This window comes from Meles meles, chromosome 7 (assembly GCF_922984935.1).
Source record: "Meles meles chromosome 7, mMelMel3.1 paternal haplotype, whole genome shotgun sequence".
Classification (NCBI taxonomy): Eukaryota; Metazoa; Chordata; class Mammalia; order Carnivora; family Mustelidae; genus Meles; species Meles meles.
The window spans coordinates 64,771,585-64,799,063 of NC_060072.1; the positions used below are offsets into that span (position 1 = coordinate 64,771,585).

The following is a 27,479-nucleotide window of genomic DNA, read 5'->3' on the forward strand; positions in this document are numbered from 1 at the left end:
ATCTTCATGAAAGAAATAATTTTAAGTTTAATAATATTACTCCTTTTATTCTTTATGTAATCACAGTTGTGCATCTGACCCTAAACCTTTTTTTTTTTTTTTTTTTTTTTGTAGCTTTTCTAATCCTCTCAGTGAAAGGACTGAGAGAAGCCTCTGGCACCTACAATAAAGTCTTGTACTAACCTCTTCTGCTTTCAGTTTCAAAACCCATTTGATTCTGATGATTACTAAACCATGAAAGTATGGCCTTTCCTCTGACATTTTCCTTTCCTTCAGCCAAAATGAAAAGACCAAAAGGGAGGTTATTCACCTAACATAAAGAAAGTCGTTTATGTAAAATTAGGGAAATGAACCGTTAATCCCATTCACTTTCCTTATCTAAGAGTGCATTGAACCATGATCTCATTTTCTGAGGCTGTATCTGGGTACCTTGTCCAATAAATGTGTATCATCGTATGTGTAGATCTTTCAAGGAGGGTTCTGAGACCCTTTCTTTTGACTAAAGGAGCAGAAATTCCAAGGATACCAAAAAAAAAAAATGATTCTATCCTGCTTAAAAAAACAGAACCAAGTAGGATTCTGAGGGATTAAAAATATGCCAGTGTTTGAACCATCCCCATTTTTAAAAGAGAATGGAGGGAGCGCAACGTCTTTATTGTGCTACCCTATTCGAGCAAAAGACAGTGATAGGACAGTGACATCTAGTGGTGTGCCTTCTAAAGAGCCTTTCTAAAGGAAAAGGTTGCACACAGATTGCTTTCTACATCTTGATTCCTCCCCAGGGCTCCTCTTGTACCTGAGTGGCCTCAATAGCTTTCCAAATTGTGGTTTATACACTTTGTTATATCCAGAATGGCACTGTTTATTACTTTTGGCTTTGCATAGCGAGCTGTACAGTTGGGATGGGAACGTTCTGAAACATTGCCTTGAGGAAATTAGCAATAAGGCAATAGTGTCCAAGAAGCCATTCACCCCCTTTTACATATGAACCCACATCAGGAACCATGCTTCTTAGTATACTTGATTTTAGAACAAAATTTAAAACATTAAAGCAATGAAAATTTGTATAGGAGTCAGTTCTGGTGTTAATGCCTAGGATTGCTTTTTGTAAATGTAGAGGTTACGTATGTCACCATGGTGATACTCTGCATGCCATGCATACTTGGTGATATATATGCTGTGGAAACCGTCACAAGCTTGGACTTGTGATTTATAAACTGGACCTCATCTTTATAGACTGGAAGAGGTGATGTCATCTGTATAAGCACATCTTGAAAGATCGTAACAAACTGTCTGTAAAAGCCAACAGAGTCATTAATATATATTTCCCTTATTATCAGGAGAATTTTATTGTGATTTTTAATTTCAACATTGTTCTTCCAGTGATTCCATATAGGTCCGTGATCATCCCCATCAAAAAACTGAGCAATGCGATCATCACATCGAACCCTTGGATCTGTGTATCAGGAGAGCTAGGAGACACGGGAGTAATGCAGATTCCCAAAAACCTCCTTGAAATGACTTTTGAGGTAGGTTCAGCTAATACCTTTCTTAGCAGAAAATGTCATACATAGTTCTACACAAAGATTTCGGTTTTACTTCTTCATTTGTCCTCAAATCAAATAATACAAAGGAGTACTCAAGCATGCAGGATCGTTTTTGTGAGTATATACCTAAAGTTGTCTTAAACACAGTTATTTGTTTTATATTTTTATTGCTGTAATTTTAGTTATTAAGCTCTATTTTTCTACTTGTAATGGAATACTTTGGGGGCTTTGCTAGGTTCTATTCCATGATTGCTGCTGCTTTGCACAGAAGCAGGCAAGTAGGGAACATTCAAGTAAATGCTTTTCCCACGGTGGTTCTCTTTCTTACTGTAATATGCTCTCTGCCACCTGGACAAAGGGACAGGAGGCAGAGAGCATGCCAGGAGGCAGGGACCCATGCTTATGGCTTGTAAACCACATGGTGACATTTGTAGAGTGATTCTATAAAAATACCTTTTGATACTGTAGTCAGTTCTCAGGCCTCACCTGCTGAAGCATTCCCCTGTCTTTGAGACCCCCTGCAGACTGATCCTGGAATGCAAGAGGAAGACAAACACCTGCTCTTGTTTCAGGAGAGAAGTAGTACTGACTGAATATCCTGTTTCCATGTTCCTCAGGGTCTAGGAATAGCAGTTTCCACTTAGTCATAACACACCCAAGAGCCCCTTTTAGCCCTATTTATCTAAAATAGACTCACTGTACGCAAAAGATTAAAATGCTTGGCTTTTCTTTGACTAGCAAGTATGGAACATAAACTCTATTATAAGTTCCATCATTACTGTTTCCAGACTCTCTCATTTCTGCCTACTTCTTTCCATCTTTCCTGCCACAGCTAATTCAAGATGCCATCCTCCTTCACGTGAATGGCTGTGATGTCTTCTTACCTTGATACAAAGTCAAGGGCTTTAAGAATTCGTAGCTGTAATGTTCCCAACCATATATAGTCATTTGGGGGTTCTGTGATATTTTATCAGAATTTAAAAGTCAGAATTTAATTGACATTTATTTTTACTATTCCTTTTATCATTGCTTTCTTTTGTATTTGTCCACCAATGGCCAGGAAGGATATTGATAACTGTAATTTTTTTATGATAGCTTCAAAGACTTCTAGTAGGTGAGATTTCAGGTCAGTTCTGACTTAGCATTTTATTAGAAACAGAAAAACAGCTATGTCAGTGATTTTATATTTATTTATTTATTTATTTATTTTCCTGACTTCACTGTAACTGAATCTAAATAGCATCCTTTTGCCACTTCTTGAAATTATTCTCACCATAAAGGCACAAATTCTGGGTTCCCCAGTTAGAAATAATTTTTCCTTTTCCAGTGTTTTTCTAGTACTTGTTTACATCTCTAGCACCTTGTATAGTCCCCTCAATTGATAATTACTGTCCCTAGCTCATTAGATGGGATAGATTGGATGTGAATATATTTCTCTACTACAAAGCAGAGCACATTATGCAGGATGAGTCTTCTGCAGTTGTTAAATTAGATGAAACCAAAGTGCCACCACTAAAGCTAAGCAGTAGTGGGAGTGGGATCAAGCTCTGAATAACCTGTGGTCCTGTCCCTCCAGTGCCAGAACTTGGGGAAGCTGACCACTGTTCAGATTGGTCACGATAACTCAGGACTGTTAGCCAAATGGCTAGTGGATTGTGTCATGGTCAGAAATGAGATCACAGGACATACATACAGGTAAGTAAATGTCCTTGGGAGCTCAGAATTATTTCTTTGAGACTCTTGAGACAAGAAAAGGTTTAAGAATTGTTTCCTTCTGGGGTGCCTGTCTGGCTCAGTCAGAAGAGTGTGTGACTCTTGATCTCAGGGTCCTGAGTTTGAGCCCTATGTTGGATGTAGAGATTACTAAAACAGACTTTTAAAAAAAGAATTATTTTCTTTCTAAAGCTTTCTCACTGCCTTTTGAATCTTAGTTTAGGTTGTTGTGTTGTTTAGTCTTACTTTTTTTTTTTTTTTAAAGATTTTCTACATATTTGAGAGAGTGAGAACAGAGTCAACAAGAGACAAAAAGAGTGGAGGGGGTAGCTGCAGGAGAAGAAGGAGAAGCAGGCCCCCTGCTGAGCAGGGAGTTTGGGGGTGGGTGCCCCACCCCAGGACTCTGGGATCATGAGCTGAAAGCAGACAGTTAACTGACTGAGCCACCTAGGTGCCCCTTAGTTTTACTTTTTATGTAATACAAAATTGCCCCCAGAAAACTTCTAAAAAATTATTTGTGTGTGCTATCAATGCCTAATCCACAAATGTTGGAAAAGATTGATATAACTCTGATTTTAAAAATTTAAAAGGGTAGCTTGAAGTAATTAATTTAGTAGGAGGAAAGGATCTTTTGGACTCTACTGGTTATAGCTGGTACTCCTCTTTGGAAACACTGTCCTCTTTTCTCCTGTAACTCAACTTCCATGTTAGCTTCCAGTTTGTAAATATTCTTGTCAGAACTAACACAGTATTTTAATGTAGGTGAGGTATGAGAAAATAGTGAATCATTTTAATTTGTTTCAATGTGGTAGCAATTTCTGGCTATATAAGAAAGAATGTCTTTATTTTTCAGAGATTCATACTGAAGTGCGTTTAGGGGTAAAATGTCCTGATGTGTGCAATGTACTGTAAAACACTTCCAACGTAAAATAAAAACAAAGCATATGGCAAAACATAAAGAATATGGGTGTCTGTTATACAATTCTCTCTACTTTTCTGTATGTTTGAAATTTTAAAATTAAATTTAAAAAACAATCCATAGGCACTAAAATGATGGGCTTCACCCATGGTACCATTTTTAAAATTCTGATTAAAACTAGTGAAGTACTGGTGATGGAGAAGTTGTTTTTCTGACCTATAAGGTTCCCATGCGGGCGGTGGTTGGGGAAAGGCATTGATGATGGAAGCCTGGAGAGAATCCTTATTGGGGAATTGATGACCTCAGTGGCAGATGAGGATCTGGTAAAGCAGTGTCGGACTCCACCCCAGCAGAAATCCCCCACCTCGGCTCGGAGACTGAGCATCACTTCACTGACAGGAAAAACCACCAGTAAGTACCATCATTGATTGGTTGCAGGCATCATGGGGCCATTTCACAGGGAATATACATTAATGAAATGTGGCAAGATTAAAAAGAAGAAAGTGGAGGAAAATTAATTTGGACAAACAGAATTTGAAAGAGGGAGGAGAGAGGAAAGGGAAAAAATAAGAATTAACAAATAATTAAAAGCCTGAAGAATTTAGATATTAAAATCAAATAAAAACTGCATGTTCTGTTTTAATTAAGCTATAGAAATGTGACTAAGTAATATTTTGACTGAAACTTAAAGGAGGAAGGGTACCTGGCTGGCTCAGTTAGTACAGCATGAGACTCTTCATCTTGGGGTTGTGCGCATTCAAGCCCCATGTTGTGGGGTAGATTGTGCTTTAAAAAAAACAAAAAACGGGCCCCTGGGTGGCTCAGTGGGTTAAGCCTCTGCCTTCGGCTCAGGTCATGATCTCAGAGTCCTGGAATCGAGCCCCGCATCAGCAGGGAGCCTGCTTCCCCCTCTCTCTCTGCCTGCCTCTCTGCCTACTTGTGATCTCTCTCTGTCAAATAAATAAATAAAATCTTTTAAAAAATAAAAATGAGGGGCGCCTGGGTGGCTCAGCGGGTTAAAGCCTCTGCCTTCAGCTCAGGTCATGATCCCAGGATCCTGGGATCGAGCTCCACATCGGGCTCTCTGCTTAGCGGGGAGCCTGCTTCCTCCTCTCTCTCTCTCTCTCTGCCTGCCTCTCTGCCTACTTGTAATCTCTATCTGTCAAATAAATCTTAAAAATAAATAAATAAATAATAAAAATAAAAAATAAATAAAAATTCCTCTCCAGGGGCACCTGGGTGGCTCAGTTGGTTAAGCAATTGCCTTCCACTCAGGTCATGATCCTGGAGTTCCAGGACTGAGTCCCACATCAGGCTCCCTGCACAGCGGGGAGTCTCCTTCTCCCTCTGAGCTCTCTCTCTGAAATAAATAGAAAATCTAAAAATTCGTCTCCCTATGCCTGTGTTCCTACAGAAGTAATAAAATACTATAGAGGAGTGACTTCTATGGATAGGATGCTGTATTTACATGCCATTTTTAATATTACCATAAACTTCCAATTTATGTCAATGTGGTCTTTAGTAGGCTGAATAATGTCTCCCAAGAGTATTAGATCCCAATCCCAGAATCAGAATCAGTAAATGTTACTTTATTTGGAAAAAAGATCTTTGTAAATGTGATTAACTTAAGGATTTTGGGATGGGCAGATTACTCTGGATTATCTAGGTGGGCCCTAAATGCAGTCACACATATTCTTAAAAGAAGGAGGCAGAAATTAGAGTAATGCCGGAGAATGCCAGCAGCTGGCAGAAGCTTGAAGAGGTAAGGAGTGTGTTCTTCCTTTGAACCTCAGAGCTGCCCTGATTTCTGCCTGGCGATAATTTCTGATTCCTGGCACTCCAGAGCAATGAGTGATGTGTGTTGTTTTAAGTCATCAACTTTGTGATAATCTATTACAGGAGCCACAGAAAACTAAAACAGAGGCAGTATGATTTAGTGAAAAATTAGTTTATCAGGGAAGTGGTTTTATTTCAGCCATAGACAATAAAGCCATAAGTAGAATATAACAGAACCTGAGAGGTCTTCAGTTTACCAAAAAAGAGGTTTCCTTAAATATTTTTAGTCCCCATCCATTTATTAGCACATGGCAGTATACTATTAGATATAGCCTACAAATCCTCCTTCCTCTTTTTTTTTTTTTTTTTAAGATTTTATTTATTTATTTGACCAAGAGCACAAGTAGAGCAGTAGGCAGAGGGAGGGGGAGAAGCAGGCTCCCCGATGAGCAGGGAGTCCTGGGATCATGACCTGAGCTGAAAGCAGACGCTTAACCAACTAAATCACCCAGGCGCCCCCAACCCTGCACCATTCTTTCTCAAAATATTCCCCTGATTCATAAATCCTTGTTGCCTTCAGAAGTAGACTTCACACACTCACTAGATAAACTAAAATTATAAAGACTGATAATACCAAATGTTGGTGAGAATGGAGAGCAGTGGAATGCTCAGAGGAATGCTAGTGGGAATGACGAAGGAAAAACAGTTTGGTACTTTCTTCTAAAGACATGCACACCCTTAGCATACACTTGACACAGAATCCCACTCCTCAGTATTTACTCAAGAGAAATGAACACGTGGAGCTACACTAATACTTGCAGTCCTATGTTCATAGGAGCTTCATTCATAATAGTCAAAATAGAAATAATCCAGTATCCACCAGCTGGTGATCAGATAAGCAGAATGTGCTGTATCTATTCAGTGGCATAGTACTCAGAAGTATCCAAAAATGAACAAACTACTGATGTATCTAACAATATGGGTGACTCTCAGAAGCATTATGCTAAGTAAAAGAGAACAGACACAAATGACTAGATGTCCTATGATTCCATCTAGAATGAATTCTAGAAAAGGCAGTATAATAATGACAGGAAGCAGAGCATCAGTTGCCAGGAGTTGAGAGTTAGGGAAGGGGATTGACTGAAAAGGGACACAGGGGAACATTTTGGGTTGATAGGAATTTTCTATATTATGATTGTTGTAGTTTTGTGACTCTACATCTGTCAGAGCTCATCAAATTATACACTTAAAATTGGTGAACTTATTGTATGTAATCCTAAATTGACTTAGAAGACTGATTTAAGGGGGCACCTGGGTGGCTCAGTTGGTTAAGCATCTACATTCTATTCAGGACATGATTCCAGAGCCCTGGGATCAAGCCCTGCATCAGGCTCCCTGCTTAGCTGGGAGCTCCCTCTCCCTCTCCCTCTGCCACTCCCTCTGCTTGTGCTTTCTCTTAGTCTCTGTGTCATCAAATAAATAAATTTTTTTTAAAAAGACATAAAAGATTTTAGCCCAATTCATCCAAATTATTAGAACTTCTAAAACAGTCCCAGTTTATTTGGATATTACTATTTTAGGAGGCCTAACTCCCAACTTTGGTCATATTTTCTTTCCTTACTCAATAAGTAGAAATTTTTAAATAACCTGAAATTCAGAGATGGGTGATTGGCATTTTCTCACAGTGTGTACATGGTGATATTTAGAGAACTAAAAGTTTTAAATCAGTTTTACAATACTTCTGATTAGAGGGTCCTGGCTAACTCCGTCGGTAAAGCATGAGACTCTTGATCTTGGGGTTGTAAGTTTGAGCCCAATGTTGGGTGTAGAGATTACTTAATCTTTTTTTTTTTTTAAGAGTTCATTTATTTATTTGACAGACAGAGATCACAAGTATAGAGATTACTTAAAAAAATAAAATCTTTAAAAATAAATAAAATAGGGGAGCCTGGGTGGCTCAGTGGGTTAAGCCTCTGCCTTTAGCTCAGGTCATCATCTCAGGGTCCTGGGATGATGTCCTGCATCAGGCTCTTTGCTCAGCAGGGAGCCTGCTTCCTCCCCGTGTTCTCTCTCTCTCTCTCTGCCTGCCTCTCTGCCTACTTGTGATCTCTCTCTGTCAAATAAATAAAAACTTTTAAAAAATTAAAAAATAAAATACGACTGATTAGTACAGTGCTATTTTAGAATGAATAAATGTTTTCAAAATAAGTCTTCATATTTACTTTTTTTAAATATTGTATTTTTTTTTAAAGATTTTATTTATTTATTTGACAGATCACAAGTAGGCAGAGAGGCAGGCAGAGAGGGAGGAGGAAGCTGGCTCCCTGCTGAGCAGAGAGCCGGATGCCCTAAGCATGGGGGGGGGGGGCATGCAAATGAAGCAGTGCCCAGATGGACTGAGTATCAGAAAAGGAAGCAATTCTGGGCTTTAGCTGCTGCAGCATACCAAGCATCATCCCTTTACTTTCAACACAATAGCAAAAACACAGATTTCAGGTTAGCCCTTCAGAGCTTCACAAACCTGGGTGTGTGCCCACTGAGGGACTCAGAGGTAGGTAGGATAAGGGGGTACCTGTGAGTGATGCTATGGGTCTTTCCCACCTCACTACTCAGATCCAGGGGTTTGCTAGCTCTTTGTGACAGGTACCATGCCAGGTGATTTACACCTGTAATATCTCATTCACCTTTCCTAGTGACCCATGAGGTGTATATTTTCCCTGTTTTAAGGCTATGGAAATTCAAACTCAGAGGAAGTTAGACATCTAACCAAGGTTATAGATTGCAAGTGGTAAGGTTGGAATTTGAATCTAAGGCTCTCTTGGATTCTTTTCCTTTGTGCCAAGATGCCTCCCACTTGGCTGAACTGGCCTGAGGCAAATTTCACAGGGGCCCTGACAAGCCAGCCTGCTGTGGTGAAGTGTTTTCCTGCCTGGTGGACACAAGCGATACCCCATAGTACTTTAGTTTATTTCCCTTGCATGAGAATTCAGCCTCTGTTCATTATTTTTTCAGAACCCAATGCTGGACAGATCCAAGAAGGAATTGGAGAAGCTGTGAATAATATTGTGAAACATTTTCACAAACCTGAAAAAGAGGTATGATCTATAAAACTTAATATATAGGATTTTAAAGCCATTTTTATACATGATACATAAGGCAGTAGAGGGTATGTTAATTTTTATTTGTAAGCTTTCTAACAGCTACAGAAATGTGCTTCATAGCTGTCCTCAGCACCTATTTCTCTAGCATTTTCTTAAACATAGAAACAGCAGATTATTCTTTGCCACTGAGTGTTTTGCTCCACAGAGAGGAAGCCTCACGGTGTTGCTGTGTGGAGAAAATGGACTGGTTGTGGCACTTGAACAAGTCTTCCATCATGGGTTCAAATCTGCCCGCATCTTCCACAAGAATGTCTTCATCTGGGACTTCATAGGTAAGTTAAAGCCGGTGTATGTTATTATAAGGTCACTGAAATGTTTCTTACAAAACTCAAAGACCCCAGAGTTTAAGCAAATAAGGGGTAGTAACAAGGGAGTGCATTTTTTAAAATAAATATCAAATTAGCACTGTCTTTTCATTCATCCAACAAGTATTTATGGTGTCCATAATATTCCAGACATTATTCTAGATGCTCAAGATCTACATCAAGGGGCAACTGGCTGTTTCAATTGGTAGAGCATGGGACTCTTGATCTCAGGGTCATGAGTTCAAGCCCCACATTGGGCATAGAGCGTACATTTAAAAAAAAAAAAATCTACATCAAGAGATAAATAAAACACAAAAATTCCTATGGTTGACGTATTTAGATGGAGGAGGCAGGAACCCAGACAATACACAAAAACATAACAAGTATGCAGCTCATCTAGTATGTTATAAAGCTATGTTTGATGTGGAAAAAAATAGAGCAGAGTGACAGGACATGGAATGGAGAGTGCTCTTTTAAGTGGGGTGGTTCTACGCTTTGTGGACAAGGTGATATTTGATCAAAGACTAAGGAAGTGAGGAATCGAGCCATGTGACTGTCTGGGAGAAGAATACTGCTGGCTAAGAGGATTGCCAGGGAGAAGCCCCAAGCTCGGAATACGCTTGGCCTTTTCATAGAATGGCAAGACTAATGTGACTGGGCCAGAGTGAGGGAGACAGAGAGTAAGAGGATACTGGGGAGAGAGGGCTGTTTATTGCCAGAGTCAGGTGCTTTAGGGCCATTTAGGCCATTGGAACAACTTTGGTCTTTATCATGATTGAAATAGGAAGTCATTGGAAGGCTTTGAGCCAAGGAGTGGGTGACATAATATAACTTCTGCTTTAGAAGGATTACTCTAGCTTTATGCTGTCCAGTATGGTAACCACTAGCTACTTGTGGCTATTTAAATTTAAACCGATTTACTATAAATTAAAATTTACTTCCTTAGTCACACGTGCCTTACCTAGGAGCTACTAAGTTGAACCTTGCAGATATAGAACATTTCATTCATCACAGAAAATTCTGTTGGGAGTGTGCTGCTTTAGCTTGCTAAATAAGCTTTGTAATCTTTATTTTGGTATGTAGTTCTTCTAGAATTCCCAGCTTTTTTTTAAAGGGGTGATTAATCATTTTGTATCTTGTAAATATAGTCTAAATGAAGTAGTTTATTTTATCCAACTTAGAATTTTTAGACAAAGAAGAGGTTAACAGAGCTAGGCCTCCAGGAGTGATTTTTTTTTTTCTTTTGGAATGCCTAGAATCTTAAGCTCCTACTTCTGATTTGTGTATACATATCCCTTCCTTAGAGTTCCTGAATCAGTTCTATTTCAAGGATTTTGTTGTGAAGTGTTAGCCAGCCATTTTGTAACAGAACAGAAGGTACCATATTTCAATGGCTCCTGTATATTTACTGGTTCTAGCCTTGACAGAGGAGTCTGGTTTTCTGTTGGTTTGTTTCCAATTTCCATTGCTTGAAGGTATTCTAAAGAGAGTAAACTTTCTACCCTTCTGGAGTGCAGTCTAGATTAGAAAATAAACTGCTGGGAGCATATTGTTCCGCTATGAAACATGGACCTCTGAAATTCATCTTGAAACCAGTGATAAAATAATGATTTTGGTTTCTGGACTGGCTATAATACAAAGCATCATTAGTGTTTCCAGAATAAACTAAGTGATAATCTTTCTGTACATGAAGTATTAATGTATTTTGTGATATGATTCTGACTTCCTTCCCCAGAGAAAGCAGTTGCTTATTTTGAAACCACTGACCAGATTCTAGACAATGAAGATGATGTCCTTATTCAGAAATCATCCTGCAAAACCTTTTGCCACTATGTAAATGCTATTAATACTGCACCCAGGAACATTGGGAAGGACGGCAAATTCCAGATTTTAGTTTGCCTTGGAACACGGTAAAAAGCCAATTCTTAACTTTCACTATCTTTGTTACATGTTGAACAAGAGTCCAGAAGCAATTATACCAGATCATGCCCCTTCCAGGGCTCTCCCATGGGCCTCTTTCATTCCTGATTTTATTATGAGACTACTCTTTATTGGGTACTTGCTATATAGGTTGGCACGATGCTAAGTACATTACATTCATTATCTCATTTAATCCTCCTGTCACTTCACTACTATACTACATGAAGTAGCAGCTGGTACCCTCATTGTGTAGATGAGAGAACAGAAAATAAATGAGGTATAACTAAGTTAACCAACTTTCCCAAGGTTGGGAAAAAGCAGTTTGAAAAAAGCAGAAAAAAAAAAAGTTAGAAAAAAGCAGAGCCAAGATTCATACCTATTCTCATTCAAGAGCCCAAACTTTCAACCATTACACTACACGGGCTCCAAAGGTGGGCTGGTGGGTTAAAGGTAGTTTGATAGGGAATTTGACACACCACCACATATATGCACATATATTTACAATATACCCACCATATTGCTTTAAATTTGATAACATTGTAGAATTCATATTATATAAATAATTCTTTTTTCTATACAAATAATTCTTAACTATATAAAGTCTTATTTTTAAGACAATGTCCTACCCTGGTATTTTTTGAAAATGACACATAAGAGCTATACTCCATTAATTTTAAAACAGCTATCAGAATTAGAAGAGATAAAACACGTAGATAGACCTTTAGAATAAGCTTTTTTTTTTTTTAATAATTTATTTAAGAGAATACAAGGGAGGGGCAGAGGGCGAGGGAGAGAGAATCTCAAACAGACTACCCCCTGAGTGCAGAGCCTAACACAGGGCTAAGTCTCACAATGCTGAGATCGTGGCCTGAGCAAGATCAAGAGTCAGACGCACAGTGGACTGAGCCACCCAGGCACCCCAAGAATAAGATTTTTTTTTTTAAGTTACTTGTGCAGTGTTTGTTATTTTCTACCACCCCAACAAGAGATTCAGCATGCCTAGTTATGGCTGCTCTTGTCAGGAAAGGCATATTGTAGGGTGCCTGGCTGGCTCAGAAGAGCATGTGACTCTTTTTTTTTTTTTTTTTTTTTTTTTTTTTTTTTTTTTTAAAGATTTTATTTATTTATTTGACAGAGAGAGATCACAAGTAGACAGAGAGGCAGGCAGAGAGAGTGAGAGGGAAGCAGGCTCCCCGCGGAGCAGAGAGCCCGATGCGGGGCTCGATCCCAGGACCCTGAGATCATGACCTGAGCTGAAGGCAGCGGCTTAAACCACTGAGCCACCCAGGCGCCCCGAGCATGTGACTCTTGATCTCAAGGTTTGTAAGTTCAAGCCCCACGTTGGGTATAGAGATTACTACAAAAAATTAACTTAAAAAAGAAAGAAGGGCACCTGGGTGGCTCAGTGGGTTAAAGCGTCTGCCTTCAGCTCAGGTCATGATCTCAGGGTCCTAGGATCAAGCCCCACATCAGGTCTGCTCAGCGGGGAGCCTGCTTCCCCCTTTCTCTCTCTGCCTGCCTCTCTGCCTACTTGTGATCTCTGTCATATAAATAAATATCTTTAAAAAAAAAAGAGGGGCTCCTGAGTGGCTCAGTCAGTTAAGCGTCTGCCTTTGGCTAGGGTCATGATGCCAGGGTCCCTGGGATCCAGCCCCAAGTTGGCTCCCTGCACAGCGGGAAGTCTACCTCTCTCTCTCTCTCTCTCTCTCTCTCTCCTTCTCCCCCTGCGCGTGCTCTTTCCCTTTCTCTTTATCTCTCTCTCTCAAAGAAATTAATAAAATCTTATAAATTAATTAATTAAAAGAAGAGGAAAGAAAGGCATATTGAGAGATACTTAGTAAGAACATCTTAGATACTTAGTGACAGATAACTAATGTCTGAGTTTAATCAGTACACACTGAAGGTTGGGCCCCTGGTGGCTTAGTCTGTTAAGCATCTGCCTTTGGCTCTGGTAATAATCCTGGAGTTCCAGTCCTGCATTCGGCTCCTTGCTCAGCTGGGAGTCTGTTGCTCCCTCTGAACCTCCCTCCTCTCTTCTGCTTTCTCTCATTCTCTATCTCTCAAAGAAAAAAAAAAAAAAAAAACACCTGAAGGTTGAGATGTCCTCCTGAAACAACTGGTTCATAGAACTAAGTTCTGTATTCTTAATAGAGGGGCCAGTTTCACCTATACTTTTAAAATTCCTTTTGAGCATGATCCTTATCTTCTTTTATATCTTTACTGTTTTGATTAATTAGACCAGTGCCTCCCTGCTTTTGGTTTATAAAGTCTACTTAACGTTTTTCTGCTATGATTTTATTCCTTACCTTGTTATGTTGTGTTAGTTTTTTAAAAATGTTAGTCCCAACTATTTAATGTAGTCTTTGTTACCAAAGGGTCAGTATACTTTGGCATGCCTTGCCACAGATGTCTGAGTAATACCCCTGTAAAAAAAAAAAAAAAGATACAAAATGACATTCTGCCTCTTTTTAAAAGTGTTCAGAGTACAGAATCTCTTTAATGTGGGTAAGTCCTTAAGGCCAATTTGTCCAGACTTACTTTTACAATCTCTTACATTTTCCCTTTAGCTGACACTGTCTCATTACCATATCTTTTTAACCAGCAAATTCCCAACTTTGGTTTCCTCTCTGAGGTCTGGTTTCCTCTCTGCTGACCTCAGAACATGGCTCGTTTTGCTCTTTCCACACCTTCCCGTTGAAAGCTCTAACATTTGTATTGTTCTGTAGCAAGGTCAGCAGGGCTCAGGACTTCTTTCTCTTTGAATCTGTAGGGATCGCCTGCTCCCACAGTGGATCCCACTCTTAGCGGAGTGTCCTGCTATTACCCGAATGTATGAGGAGAGCGCCCTCCTGCGCGACCGCATGACTGTCAACTCTCTCATCCGCATTCTGCAGACCATTCAGGACTTCACCATAGTCTTGGAAGGATCACTCATCAAAGGAGTGGATGTGTAACCCACGTAACTAGAAACTCTCAGTCCAGACCCCTTGTTCCCAAACCTTCCCCAGCTATGGGGACTGATTTGGACTTGTCTGACAAGGTAGTGAGTCACTGCAGGGGCAACACAGTGTATTCCCCAATTTGAACAATCCTCACACTACAGACAAGGTAAAATGCTGTATTGTAGTTCATTTGAACCTGGAATTTAGTATAAAATAGAGTATTTTCATGTGTTAGATGTGTGTAAATATGCTATCTTCTTTAAGAAATTATATTACTCTAATAAGATACTTTTCTTAGATTAAATATTCCTGTGATTTAAAATAAGTCGCTTAACTGCATTGGGAGTTGGGGAGGGGAAGAGTGGTGCTAGCCAGGAAGAAGCCAGTAAACATGTAATTACAGTGCAACCTAGTTGGGCTTTTTTTTCCCTCCAGGTATCACAAAGGATCCCAGAATGCATTGTTATGTCGTAGCCATCCGTCCTGGTGTGTCCAAGTCTTTGTATTGTGAAAGTGAACAGCTTTACCTACTGTACGTGACAGTCCGCACTTAAATTTTTTTTTAAAGTTACAAATGGTTTCATACATTTGAATTGAGTCACTTTTCCAGTCTTTTGGAAAAATTTTTCCGTCCGCACAAGCTAAAGATATGATTCAAATATTTTAAATACTGGACCCCAGGAGCTTGGCTGAACTGGAAAGAGAACACACAAAGCCCTGAGAAGTATGTTAAATTGTAGGATTATAACCTCTTTACACTTTGGAAAGATTAGTCTAGACTAACTTCATTCTTCACATTTTTATTCTTGTTACCTGAGGTACTTTGCAGAGATGTGAATTTCAAAGTGTTGGTCTCAAAGTTCTAAGAACTGCAAACGGCAGTTTGGTTCTGTACTTAAAATTTGGCCATCTAACCCCTGCAGCAGTTCCTTACCTCAAGGATAATCTCAAACCCTCTCTTTGTTAGGTTCCAGTCCCTACTCCCCTCCCCTCTTCCTGTGCCCATCCCCCCCTCAGGAAATGGAAGGAATGTCTAAGAAGGAGGAGGGCTCTGTGTAACTTGGAATGTTTTTGTGAAAGTATTTGTTGACCAAGATAATGCAAATAACAGAGGGAAAGAGCAAGAATGAACCCTTTCTGGGTGTTTCAGGGCAAGTTTTTATGTTCTTTTTTAAGAAAGGGTAATAATATAAAACAACTGGCCTGGAGAAGGTAAAAGCCAGGGCCGAACAGACTAACAAAAATGGAAGCAGAATGAGAGGCAACAGTTTTGAAAGACCAAACATTGTGAGTAGCTTTCCAGCTTGGTATTTTATAAGGAAGTTAAATAAATGTGGTGTTAGCTAGTTACCTTGAGTATTCACTTATGGTAGGTCCTGTAACTAATTAGGCATTTGCACACTGTTAGCAGTGAAATTCCCTCGCAGAGCTCTGGGTTTTATTCCCAGTTGTGGCTGAGAAGCAAAGCCATGGCCTCTCAGGACCCTTGTACAATCTTGAGGGTCCTGGGCTTTAGCCAACAGTATTGTTTCCCTTATTTCCTGGAGGAAGAAATTAAACAAACAAGTGCCTCAGTCCCTTTATCAAACACTGTATACAGCCAGGGTGACTAGGGCACATCCCCTTTTAATCTGTGACTTAGTACTTGAGGAGCACCAGGGGAGCTGAAGGCAGCATTTTAGAAACCCTGGGAAGTGCTTTAGAAATATGATTCTGGGTGACCTGGGCACACAGGAGATGTGTTCACCTGAGGCTAAGGGCTGTCTGCCTTGGTGTAGCTCTTCCAAGGACCTGGAAGGTCTTTCATGGGAGGCATCCAGAACCTACTCCACACAGGGTTCTTGTGTTGCAGTGATTAGAAACCACAGAATGATCAGTGCAGGGTTTTATTCTTGTACCTTTCTTTGAAAGCCATGATTCTGGCACACTCTGGGCACCTGAGAGATGACTTATGTGAGCATGCTAGCATTGAGCTATCATTTTATAGATGGGAACACTTGAGGATCAGAGGGGTTAAATACTTACCCCATAGCTGGTCAGTGACAAAACAGAGTCTAGAGCTCATGTCTTTTATTACACCAAGACTGCTTGAGACTGAGAGCCAAGGAGGCATTCATACTAATAGTCTTTCTACCCCTGGATCTTTATCCATCCACCTAAACAGGTAGAAAATAACTGTTAACATTCATTTATAATAATCATTTATAAGATTATAAACATTCATTTTAACAAAGCGTTCTCCAGTGGTTGAGAATTACATCCATTACAAAAACCGGGAGCAAAATTAGATTTGGGGCCTGTGAATAAAGCTATTACTTTAAAAAGTAGTACCCCCCAAAAGATTTAACCTAAAGTTTTATCCCACTTTGTGTAGTATGACCACAACAGTGGAAGTGACCAATTTCAAAAGAGATGATCACACCAGAACTGATCCCTCCTCTAGAATGCTGGAGCCTTTAAATCGATTACCTGGGGAGCCCATATCGTTATTCCAGTGACAACAGCCATGTCTCCTCACATGTGGGGACCTCCTTGCAAGCTGCTTGAATGACCTACAGCCCATTCTTCTGACTATTGCCAGTTATGGTAAATCTTTTTTTTTTTTTTTCCAGTTATGGTAAATCTTTTTTTTGTTTTTGTTTTATCTCGGCGTTTTAGAAGAAATTTAATATTTGTAGACAAAAAGTCCTTAGGATCCAAGTTGATGAATAAAAATGATGTTTAAGTAGAGTTTGAGGTCACAAAGGAAACAGTTCTAAAGAAATAAGACTTACAGTTCTTATGTGGCTTATAGCTGCCCCTAAGCCAATACCAGAATATTTTGAGCAGGACGGTTAGCAGAACCCTTAGAATAAGTGTCCATAGCTGGCTTTTGGAAGGACCATACCCAGTGAGAGGTATCCTTTTTCTCTATTAATTTTTTTAATTAGTATATTGCTTCAAAATCACACCTCAGAGTTAAAGTAAGTAAAAATAAATTTTGTAATTGACTTTTTTCCTTCAAAACTAAAAATAATGCCTGGAATTACAATTAGTATTTTCAAATAACAATAGCTTGAGAAGAAATTGTTTTAAAATGAAATTGCCAAAAATATTACCTCTTGAAACATCTAATTTCCAAGTGTTTTTCAAATGTCCGGAAACTCCGAATCTCAGCCTTTCTGACACAGTGGCAGCACACTGTTGTTGGTACTGTGTGAGAGCCCAGTTAGCAGTGCCCAGGGTCCAGCTCATTAGCTCTCTAAAACTGCCTGAGGCTTGGTGTGGGGTGTGGAGTAGCTTAAAGTGGGGAGGGGAGGGTGTGGAATAGTTTAAAGTGGGATTCTAGTTGGTGTGAAATACGACTACAGAGAACAAAAGTTCCTCCTCTTCCCCTGTCCCACTGGGAGCAAGAGTTTGATACAAGAAACCTGAAACATGCAAAAGTTTGCTGTTTCCCTCTAAAATTTATTTTCAGTGTTTCACACATTTTTGAACCTTTGTAACCCTGTGGTATTTACTTTAACATGCCTTTTTAAAAAAAAATCGTTTTCATGAACTTCTGTCACACTACACGAATGATATAGAGGACATAACTGAATTGCTTGTATTTCCTTTTTTTGGAATAAAGCACTGTTATATGTAAATGTAATGAAAGAGAGGTAGAGACGATACTTAACGGTTTGTGTGTAGTATATGTTGACACCTCTAAGATATTTTGAAACATGAGGCAACAGATGAGGATCTCAGATCCCCAGGGAAATATTTATTTGACATCATTGAGAGGGTAGCTCTTAATTGAAATACCTTCTTCTTTCTGCTAAGAATTAAGTTTTTCAGTGGGTTTTCATTTTGAGAATTTTATTTTTCTCTGTGAGGTTTACAGAAACTACTCTATCCTTTTCACCATGTTGAAAGGACAATCTGAACCTTTGCTATTTATATTTCAGTATTAACACACCTTCGTTGATTGGAAATGGAGTCTCGAGCTCCTCTATACTTTAGTGAATCCTGTTTCCAAGTCATCAGTTTCTCTTGAAGCCCCTGTTCCTTACATAAGTATTTGTTACTTATTTAGCTTAAAAGGAGACAGAAATGAATAATAAACTTCTAGGTCCCTTATTTCTATTTAAGTACATTTATAAATCTGTTGAATTTCCAAGTTTTTTTGAAGAGTGCTGATGATGTGATAAGAGGAATGCAAGAAACTCATCCTCCCAGATCTTCCCTGAGCTGATCATCCTCTCAAGGACAGAAACAAGATTAGCTCCAGAAATGTATCACACTGAGCAGTTGACATCAGAGTGGGAAAAAAAAAAACCATATTGAAAAGTTTCTCTTCATTCGAAGGAACCCAGGGCATCCTTGGGTTATGTAGGAGAGAATCATACTTCATTCTGTTTCCTGAATGGATTTGTGTGTAGCTCCAGTCTATTCCAAACCAAATCTTGTTGACGGTAGAGAGGAGTTCCTGTTGTCAGTCAAATGAGGGTATTAAACATAGACAAAATCTTCTGTGTTACACTTGAACTTTGAACCTGTATAAATGTACCCAGTGTATCTTTTTAAACAATGAACATTTCTGCATTTAAATTATATTGTGTTTCTTTATATTGTTGACAATGCATCAGAACTGAATTTTTTTTTCCTCATCTGAACATAATATAAAATTTAAAGAGTATTGTGATATCAAGCACTTTAACATACATATCAGAGAAACTGACGTGGGTTTTTCAGGTTTTGGAGTACATTTAAATATGACTTTTCATGCTTTGTTCTTTACAAATAAAACTGTGGGGTTGATACTTTGTTTTGCTTGGTTATTACAGAATCTTAATACTGAGCGGCAAGGGACTTCAGAAAGTAGAGAGATAAACCAAAACCATTATGTAGTGAAAATATAGACTGCTCAGCACCTGGCTATCCAGAAGAGGTTTAAAAAATATTTTTTTGAACCTACCTCACATCATACAGAAAAATCAACTCTTGATCTAATAGCCTGACTAAAAAAGGAAAAACAAAAGTTTTAGAAGGAAATACAGAATGTATTTATGAACTTGGGAAAGGAAAGTATTTCTTACAACACTCAAAAATAACTAGCATTATAGTCTGCAGTAAAAATAGAAAGCAAAGATTGACTACCCACTATAGGTGTTACCTAAATTGTTGCATTGTTATGGGCACATAGCATTTTATTTTATTTTATTTTTGCAAACAGCATTTTAAACACACACATCAAATTCCTGCTATAACAATTTATATTCTTTTTTTTTTAATTTATATTCTAATGGAGGAGTTACACAGTAAACAGAAGTAATAAACATCGTAGTTAGATAATAAGATAACAAGCAAAGAAGAGATGGAAAGTGTGATTGAGGCGCTTGGAGGGGGACTACGGTTGTAAATGGCTTAGTCAGAGAAGGCCTCACTGAAAATGGAGTTGCTGTTAACTGAGTTGGAAAAAGTATAGGAGAAACAAGTTCGGAGGATCAACATCAAGAGCTTACTTTTGGGGGCACCTGGGTGGCTCAGTTGGTTAAACATCCAACTATTGATTTCTGCTCAGGTCATGAACTTGGGTGGTGAGATCAAAGCTCTGTGCCCCTCCCCGTGTGCTGTCTCCTTCTCTCTCTCAAATAAATCTTTTTTTGGGGGGGTAAGATTTATTTGAGAGAGAGAGAGCAAACAGGTTGGTGGGAGGAAGTGTGTGCAGAAGGAGAAGCAGACTCCCTTCTGAGCAGGGAGCCCAATGCAGGGCTCGATCATAGGACCCCAGAATCATGACTTGAGCTGAAGGCAGATGCTTAGCCAACTGAGCCACCCAGGCACCCCTATAAATAAATAAATCTTAAAAAAATAAAAAGCTTACTTTTGGACCTAAGTTTGTAATACCTGTTAAACATCCAAGTAGAGGGGCGCCTGGGTGGCTCAGTGGATTAAGCCGCTGCCTTGGACCCAGGTCATGATCTCAAGGTCCTGGAATCGAGCCCCGCATCCGGCTCTCTGCTCCGCAGGGAGCCAGCTTCCTCCTCTTGCTCTGCCTGCCTCTCTGCCTACTTGTGATCTCTCTCTGTCAAATAAATAAATAAAATCTTGGGGCACCTGGGTGGCTCAGTGGGTTAAAGCCTCTGCCTTCGGCTCGGGTCATGATCCCAGGGCCCTGGGATCGAGCCCCACATCGGGCTCTCTGCTCCGCAGGGAGCCTGCTTCCTCCTCTCTCTCTGCCTGCCTCTCTGCCTAGTTGTGATTTCTCTCTGTCAAATAAATAAAATATAAAAAAATAAATAAATAAATAAATAAATAAAATCTTAAAAAAAAAAAATCCAAGTAGAAAAGCTTAGTAGATACTTGCACATATAGATTAGAAATTCAGGGCAAAACAATGGTGTATTTGTCAGGGTTTAATCAAAAGTGAGAAACCAGGGCACCTGGGTGGCTCAGTGGGTTAAGCCTCTGCCTTCAGCTAGGATCATGATCCCAGGGTCCTGGGATCGAGCCTCACATCGGGCTCTCCGTTTAGTGGGGAGCCTGCTTCCCCCTCTCTCTCTGTCTGTTGCTCTGCCTGCTGTGGTCTTGCTCTGCTTGCTTGACAGAATTGTCATTCTGTCAAATGAATAAACAAAATATTAAATTAAAAAAAAAAGTGAGGGGCGCCTGGGTGGCTCAGTGGGTTAAAGCCTCTGCCTTCAGCTCGGGTCATGATCCCAGGGTCCTGGGATCGAGCCCCACATCGGGCTCTCTGCTCAGTAGGGAGCCTGCTTCCTCCTCTCTCTCTGCCTGCCTCTCTGCCTACTTGTGATCTCTGTCTGTCAAATAAATAAAATCTTTAAAAAAAAAAAAAAGTGAGAAACCACACAGCTATTTGAAGCCCTCTTCAAATAGCTGTGTGGTTTCTCACTTTTTTAAAAATTTAATAATTAAAATTATTAATTTTAAAATTATTAAATATACTTAAATTTAAATATAATTTAAATATAATTAAAATTAATAATTTTTGACTGATTGATTGATTGATTTTTGAATAAGCTCTGTGCTCACGGTGGGGTTTGAACTTGTGACCCTGAGATGGAGAGTTTTATTCTCTACCAGCTGAGCCAGCCAGGTACCCCAAAAGGGGTGGTTTAATGTAAAATATGAGAGTTCTCTAGAGAAATAAAACCAAGAGGTCCTGTGTGTGTGTATGTATGTATGTATACATAGATTTTAAGGAATTGGCTGATGTAATTGTAGAGACTTGGTAAATCCAAAATCTATAGGGTAGACTGGCAAGCTAGACACCCTGGGAAGAGTTGTAGTTCAGGTCCAAAGATAGTCTGCTGGCAGGATTCTTTCTTGCTCAGAGGAGGTCAATCTATATTCTGTTTAGGCCTTCAACGGATTTGATGGGGCCCACCCACATTATGAAGAGTAACCTGCTTTACTTGAGGGCCACCAATGTAAAGCTTAATTTCATCCAAAAAACATTTTCACAAACATTTTTTTTTTTTAATTTTTTTTTAAAGACTTTATCTTTGTGACAGAGAAAGAGAGTGCACAAGTAGAGGGAGAGGGAGAATCAGGTTTCCCGCTGAGCAAGGAGCCCGATGCCAGGCTTGATCCCAGGGCCCTGGGATCACAACCTGAGCCGAAGACAGACATTTCACCAACTGAGCCACCTAGGCTTCCCTCACAGAAACATTTAGAATAATGTTTGATTAAATACCTGACCACCATGGACCAGCCAGATTGATACATAACTAATTTAATCATCACAAACTATAACAAGAAATTAGAACAATGGAGAATTTGGTGCTAAAGCACTAAAAAGAACTAAAAAATATAAGGATTTAAAAAAAAATAGCATCTATATGAGCAACTACTAACACTAGGCCTGAGGCCAGACAAAACGAAAATATCACCTTTCTGTCAGGCTGAGAGCCAGATTTTGTTGGGGCACAACCATAGCCCATCAGATGTCAAAAAGGTTTACTAAAATGCCACACCAGTAGCACTTACGAATCTACCCTAGGTTCCAGGGAAGCATGCATTGGGAGGTACCATATCCCAGAACTCGCTAGGAGGCCGTCCATGGAGAGGTGCTGTACCAGTAAGACTCATTGGAGAGCCACCCAAGAGAATGCCATATGAGGTTAGCTGCTGAGCACCCAAAAGCCAGGAGCTTCCTGCTGCAGGAGCTTGCAGAAGGGAGCACAGCAGAAGCAGAAAGAGAAGCTGCTTCCTCCAGTGCATTCTGCTGACAAAGGTGAACATTGTGCCAGCTGGCAAAGGAGAAATGTTTACAAAAGGGTCTAGCTTCATTATTGCAGAACAGGCAATAAAGGGTAGATTTGGAGCTGAGAGGCAATAAACTGATAACCGCCCCAGTTCCTGATACTCAGTTACAGAGGAAACAAAGGAGGGGAGCAGGAAAATGCAGAAGGAAAGACGAGATAATAAAGCCAAGTATCTCCAAACTTTATGGTACAATGCTTTAAAGCAGATATTGTCTGCCATGTCTATTTGAACTTGATCCAGATATATCTATACAATTTTCATCACTATCCTTTAAAATAGTAACTTTTAAAAATACTGATTAACTGCAGTTAAAAAGGTTAGGAGGCCTTTGCAGTCTAAGGGAAAGAAGACCACAGGGGTAACAGTGAAGGTGATGAGAAGTGTTGGGTACTGGGTAAATCTTGAAACTAAAGCCAAGAACTTCCTGATGGACTGAATGTGGGGGATGAGCAAAAGAAAAGTCAGGAATGACTTTTGATCTTGGCCTGAACAACTGGAAGGATGAAGCTAGAATTTCTGTTAACCTAGATGAGTACGGATCAGGGAAGAAAAGGCTTTGGAGACAAGTCAGAAGTTCAAGGTTGGACATAATAAATTTCAAATATTGATTAGATATCCAAATGAAAATGGTGAGCAAGAAATTGAGGGTCTGAGTCTGGATTTTGTGAACAATTGGACTTCAGGTAGTTTTGGTAGTTGCCAGCATACATAGATGGAATTTAATGTCCTAACACTGGATGAGAACATAAAGGGAATGAGTTATTAAATGATCTCCCAAAACATTCCTTTTAATTCCATGATATGGATATGGCATGACATTGTGTGACACTTAGATTTACCTCCCAATTTTTCACTATTCTGAAAAATGCTATGATGAAGAACATCTGTATTCCCAATGTTTCACTATTCTGAATAATACCATAATGAACAAAAATCCTTGCTTTGTGAAAAATTACACTTTTTGTAGGTCAAAGGCAAAGGTAGACAACTTTATATGATTCAACCTAATATTCGTGATACTTCTTTTGGTTCTTTATCCTGATGTGTTATAATTTGATTAAAATAGATACTGTAACCTAGATGGAGCAATTAATCTCTGGGCTGCAAAATCTAAAAATAAATGACTGTAGTTTGAGCTACCATGTGGGGCCAGATGTTTCCTAAACTCCGGTAAAACATAATCCTGAGGTTTCTCCTTTACCTATGCATAACTTGTGTTCTTAAATGACCGCAAAACTTTTCCTGGGTTTCTCACATTAACATCCTATTCAAAAATAACAGAGTTTTAAAATACATGAAATAAAAAGTGATGGAATCACTTTTTATTAATAAAAATTAATAAAAAAGCACTCCTTGGGCACCTGGGTGGCTGACTGGGTTAAGCCTCTGCCTTTTGCTCAGGTCATGATCTCAGGGTGCTGGGCTCGAGTCCCACATCGGGCTCTCTGCTTGGCAGGGAGCCTGCTTCCTCCTCTCTCTCTGCCTGCCTCTCAGCCTACTTGTGATCTCTCTCTGTCAAATAAATAAATAAAATCTTAAAAATCTTTAAAAAAAATCTTAAAAAAAAAAAAAGAAAGAAACTCCTTTCTCAATAATTGAAAGAGCAAATAAATAGGAAGTCCAGTAGAGACATTGAGGACTTGGACAATACTGTCAACCAGCTTAACCAGATTGACATTTATAGAATATTTTTCACCAACAGCAAAATACAAATTCCCTCCAAGTACGCAAAGAACATTTAACCAAAACTGATAATATTTGGGGCCATAAAACATGTATCAATAAATTTAACAAGATTCAAATTGTGTATAGTATATTCTCTGGCCACAAGGGTCAAAAAATGAATCAAAAGTGAAAGCAAAAAGAGCATCTAATACAGATTTTAAAGAGAGATTAATAGCACTGAACACCTACTTAGAAAAAGTGTTTTGGGCTCAGTAGGTCGAGTGTCTTGATTTTGGCTCAGGTCATGATCTCAGGATTTTGAGATCAAGCCCTGAATTGGGCTCCGCACTGGGTGTGGAGCCTGCTTAAAATTCTCTCCCTCTGCCTCTGCCCCTTCCTTCTCCATTTCTCTTTCACTCTCTCTCAAAAAAAAAAAAAAGAAAGAAAGAAAGAAAAAGGAAAGTTTTTCTATGATACATATGTAACATAGGTTAACTAACCTATGTTAATTAGAAACTGCTTAGAAACTAAAAAACTAACAAAAAAGACAAATTAATAATAAAGATTAGAGCAGAAATCAATGAATTAGAAAACAGGAAAAGAAAAATCAATGAAGCCAGAAAGTGATTGAGAAAACAATAAAAAATTGATAAACCTGTAACCAGACTGATTAGAGAAAAAAGAAAAAGGACAAATTGCCAATATCAGGAATGATAGACTTGACATAAATACAGATCCTACAGATATTTTAAAAATCACAAGGGATTAACATGAACAACTTTTTGGCTATAAATTCTACAATTTATAAGAAATGGAAAAGTTTCTTAAAGACATCAACTACCAAAGCTCACTTGAGAAGAAAGAGATAAACTGAATAGCCCGTGTCTATTAAAGAAATTGAATTTGTTATTCCATTTGAATTGAATAGTTAACCTTCTCACCAAGACGATCCCAGGCCTAGATAACTTCAGTGGTGAACTCTATTAAAATTTTTAAAAATGGGGCGCCTGGTGACTCAGTGGGTTAAAGCCTCTGCCTTTCGCTCGGGTCATGATCCTAGGGTCCTGGGATCCAGCCCCACATCGGCCTCTCTGCTCAGCAGGGAGCCTGCTTACCCCACCCTCTCTCTCTGCCTGCCTCTCTGTCTACTTGTGATCTCTGTCAAATAAATAAATAAAATCTTAAAAAAAAAAAAAAGTTAATGGATCAACATCAGCCCCAGAAGGTTGCAGACTTGGGCTTTAGTGATGCCACACTTAGATGGACGCTAAAATTCCACAGTTGCATTGAACATGTTGGAGTTATTATTGCTGCCAAGTTCCTACAATGGGAAGGGACTAAATTGACTCCAACAGTGGGGGATTATCTAGCTCCTCTGGACCTAGATTTGACTATGACCGTGTGTTGTTTCTCTGCTGTTCAGAAAGACTCTCGTTTGCTTGGATTTGACTTGATAACATGTATTGAATTGATAGAACACTTAGATCCTGAAGATCTAGCCAAGTTTCCCGAAGTCATATTTGGGTACTTTTCTCCAAGTATGATTGTCAACAGCACACCAAACTCTGAATTCAATCCCATTTCTGCCATCAACCTTTAGATATCCAGATGACAAATTTGAATGGAACAGAATGCAGTTTCAGACATGGGCTTTGACTGTGGCTAGTCTCTACAGTGACTCTGTCAAGTTACCAGTGTGGGGGCTCCATCAGCAGGAGCTGAGCATGTTGGATACTGTATCCAGTTAGGGGTCTTCCAGAAAAACATAGCAAAGTCAAGTGATTTGTGCATTTCAGAGCTCCAGGAACATGTTTATAAAGCTGTTTTTACAACCTCATACCCGAGTTTACAGCAAAAAGAATACCTCCAGCTTGTTCTGAGTGTTGAGGTGTTAAGTCAACTTTATAAGGGGCGCCTGGGTGGCTCAGTGGGATAAAGCCTCTGCCTCCTGCTCAGGTCATGATCTCAGGAGCCCCGCATCAGGCTCTCTGCTCAGCAGGGAGCCTGCTTCCCCCTCTCTCTGCCTGCCTCTCTGATACTTGTGATCTCTCTGTCAAATAAATAAATAAAAATATTAAAAAAAAAAAAGTCAACTTTATGAAACTCAGGTTACTCCTGGATCCAAAGAAAAAGGAGAGCAGCCGAGTGGTACCAGAAAGCACAGATTAACCCTCACAGAAGCTCAAAGAGCCCATACAGAGCAGTCCCTCAAAACCTACAGTGTGGGAAAGAAGTTCTCTGTACCCCTAGGAAGACTCACTGGTTATCCAAAGGTGAACTGCCCCATGGAGAGCATGGAGAAGCTAAGAACACTGCTTGCTGAAGCAATTAGACTGAACAGGCATCAGACCACAGTGCAGGCGGACTTGATTACCATATATGAAACCTCTTTGGGTCTTCATGATAGGCTCATGTAGACAACTTTGTGTAGTCTAAGTTAGGCAACTTAGTTTTGCACTTCTCTAACCTTATTCTTATTTTTCATATGCTTTTTGCAGGGTGGTGGAGGGTTCATAATGTGCTTGTTCATGTTTCTGTTTAGACCCATGTTGAATGTGACTTCAAAAAATTTTAAAGCAAACTTTTCCCGCAGTGGGGGGGGGGGGTGCATAAAAGATAAAAATGTAAATCCTATGTAAAATGTAAAACCTTAAAAGAAAACAAAGGTAAATGGCCTTGGGTAAGGCAAAGATTTCTTAGATATGACACTAAAAGATACAGTCCATAAAAAAAAAACAACTGATAAACTGGACGTCATAAAAATGAATGTATGCTCTTCTTTTTTTCAAGTTTGAGATATTAAACTGTAAAACTCCAACATAGCACATCAAGATGACTTTGAGCATTCAAACCGGAAATAGTTCTTGGTTAAGCAGGAAATTGTACAAATGACTTCTGGAAGGCCTTCATTCTAAGCAGTTTTACAGTCAAACATTTCATTTAAAAGTCTGAACCCTTCTTCTTCAGTTTGCTATAATTTACATTCACTGAGCAGAACTTGCATTGATCATTAGGACACATTTTATTCTGGGCTCTGGGTTACCCTCGTCATTCCAACAGATACCTGATTGAACAGTGACAGACACAAGAGGTACACTGCTGCTCCAGTACCTCCAGCTCCAATGCTCCAATAAATATGAAGAGAGAAATCAAGCTAGAATGTCTTCTTGGCCTAATCAAGGACCCAGGACATAGGGGAGCATATTTGTAGCAAAGGCCTCAGATGTGAAAGGAGAGGAAACTAAAGCCAGGCCTGGGACTAAATAGTCTCTGTCAAA

At 39.4% G+C, this 27,479-nt stretch overlaps 2 protein-coding genes across 7 annotated transcripts in view; both read left to right on the forward strand.

Moving 5' to 3' along the window:
• DENND5B (DENN domain containing 5B) overlaps positions 1-19,067 on the forward strand; it is a 216,369-nt gene extending 197,302 nt beyond the window's left edge. For 2 of the 6 annotated variants that reach the window (XM_046010883.1, XM_046010885.1), the window contains 7 exons: positions 1,384-1,529; positions 3,124-3,242; positions 4,403-4,590; positions 8,968-9,050; positions 9,262-9,388; positions 11,157-11,331; positions 14,112-19,067. In XM_046010883.1, the coding sequence (XP_045866839.1) occupies positions 1,384-1,529; positions 3,124-3,242; positions 4,403-4,590; positions 8,968-9,050; positions 9,262-9,388; positions 11,157-11,331; positions 14,112-14,295 (1,022 nt within the window). In that variant the 3' untranslated portion in view covers positions 14,296-19,067. The remainder of the gene's footprint in view (positions 1-1,383; positions 1,530-3,123; positions 3,243-4,402; positions 4,591-8,967; positions 9,051-9,261; positions 9,389-11,156; positions 11,332-14,111) is intronic. The other 4 variants (XR_006819523.1, XR_006819522.1, XR_006819524.1 and 1 more) reach the window with 4 other exon arrangements.
• A 6,335-nt stretch (positions 19,068-25,402) lies between these two features.
• LOC123946356 (small RNA 2'-O-methyltransferase-like) lies at positions 25,403-26,776 on the forward strand. Its single transcript, XM_046011801.1, is given in 4 exon segments — positions 25,403-25,783; positions 25,785-25,887; positions 25,890-26,089; positions 26,744-26,776. Coding segments are annotated over 4 exon segments (717 nt in total).
• The last annotated feature ends 703 nt before the right edge of the window (positions 26,777-27,479 follow it).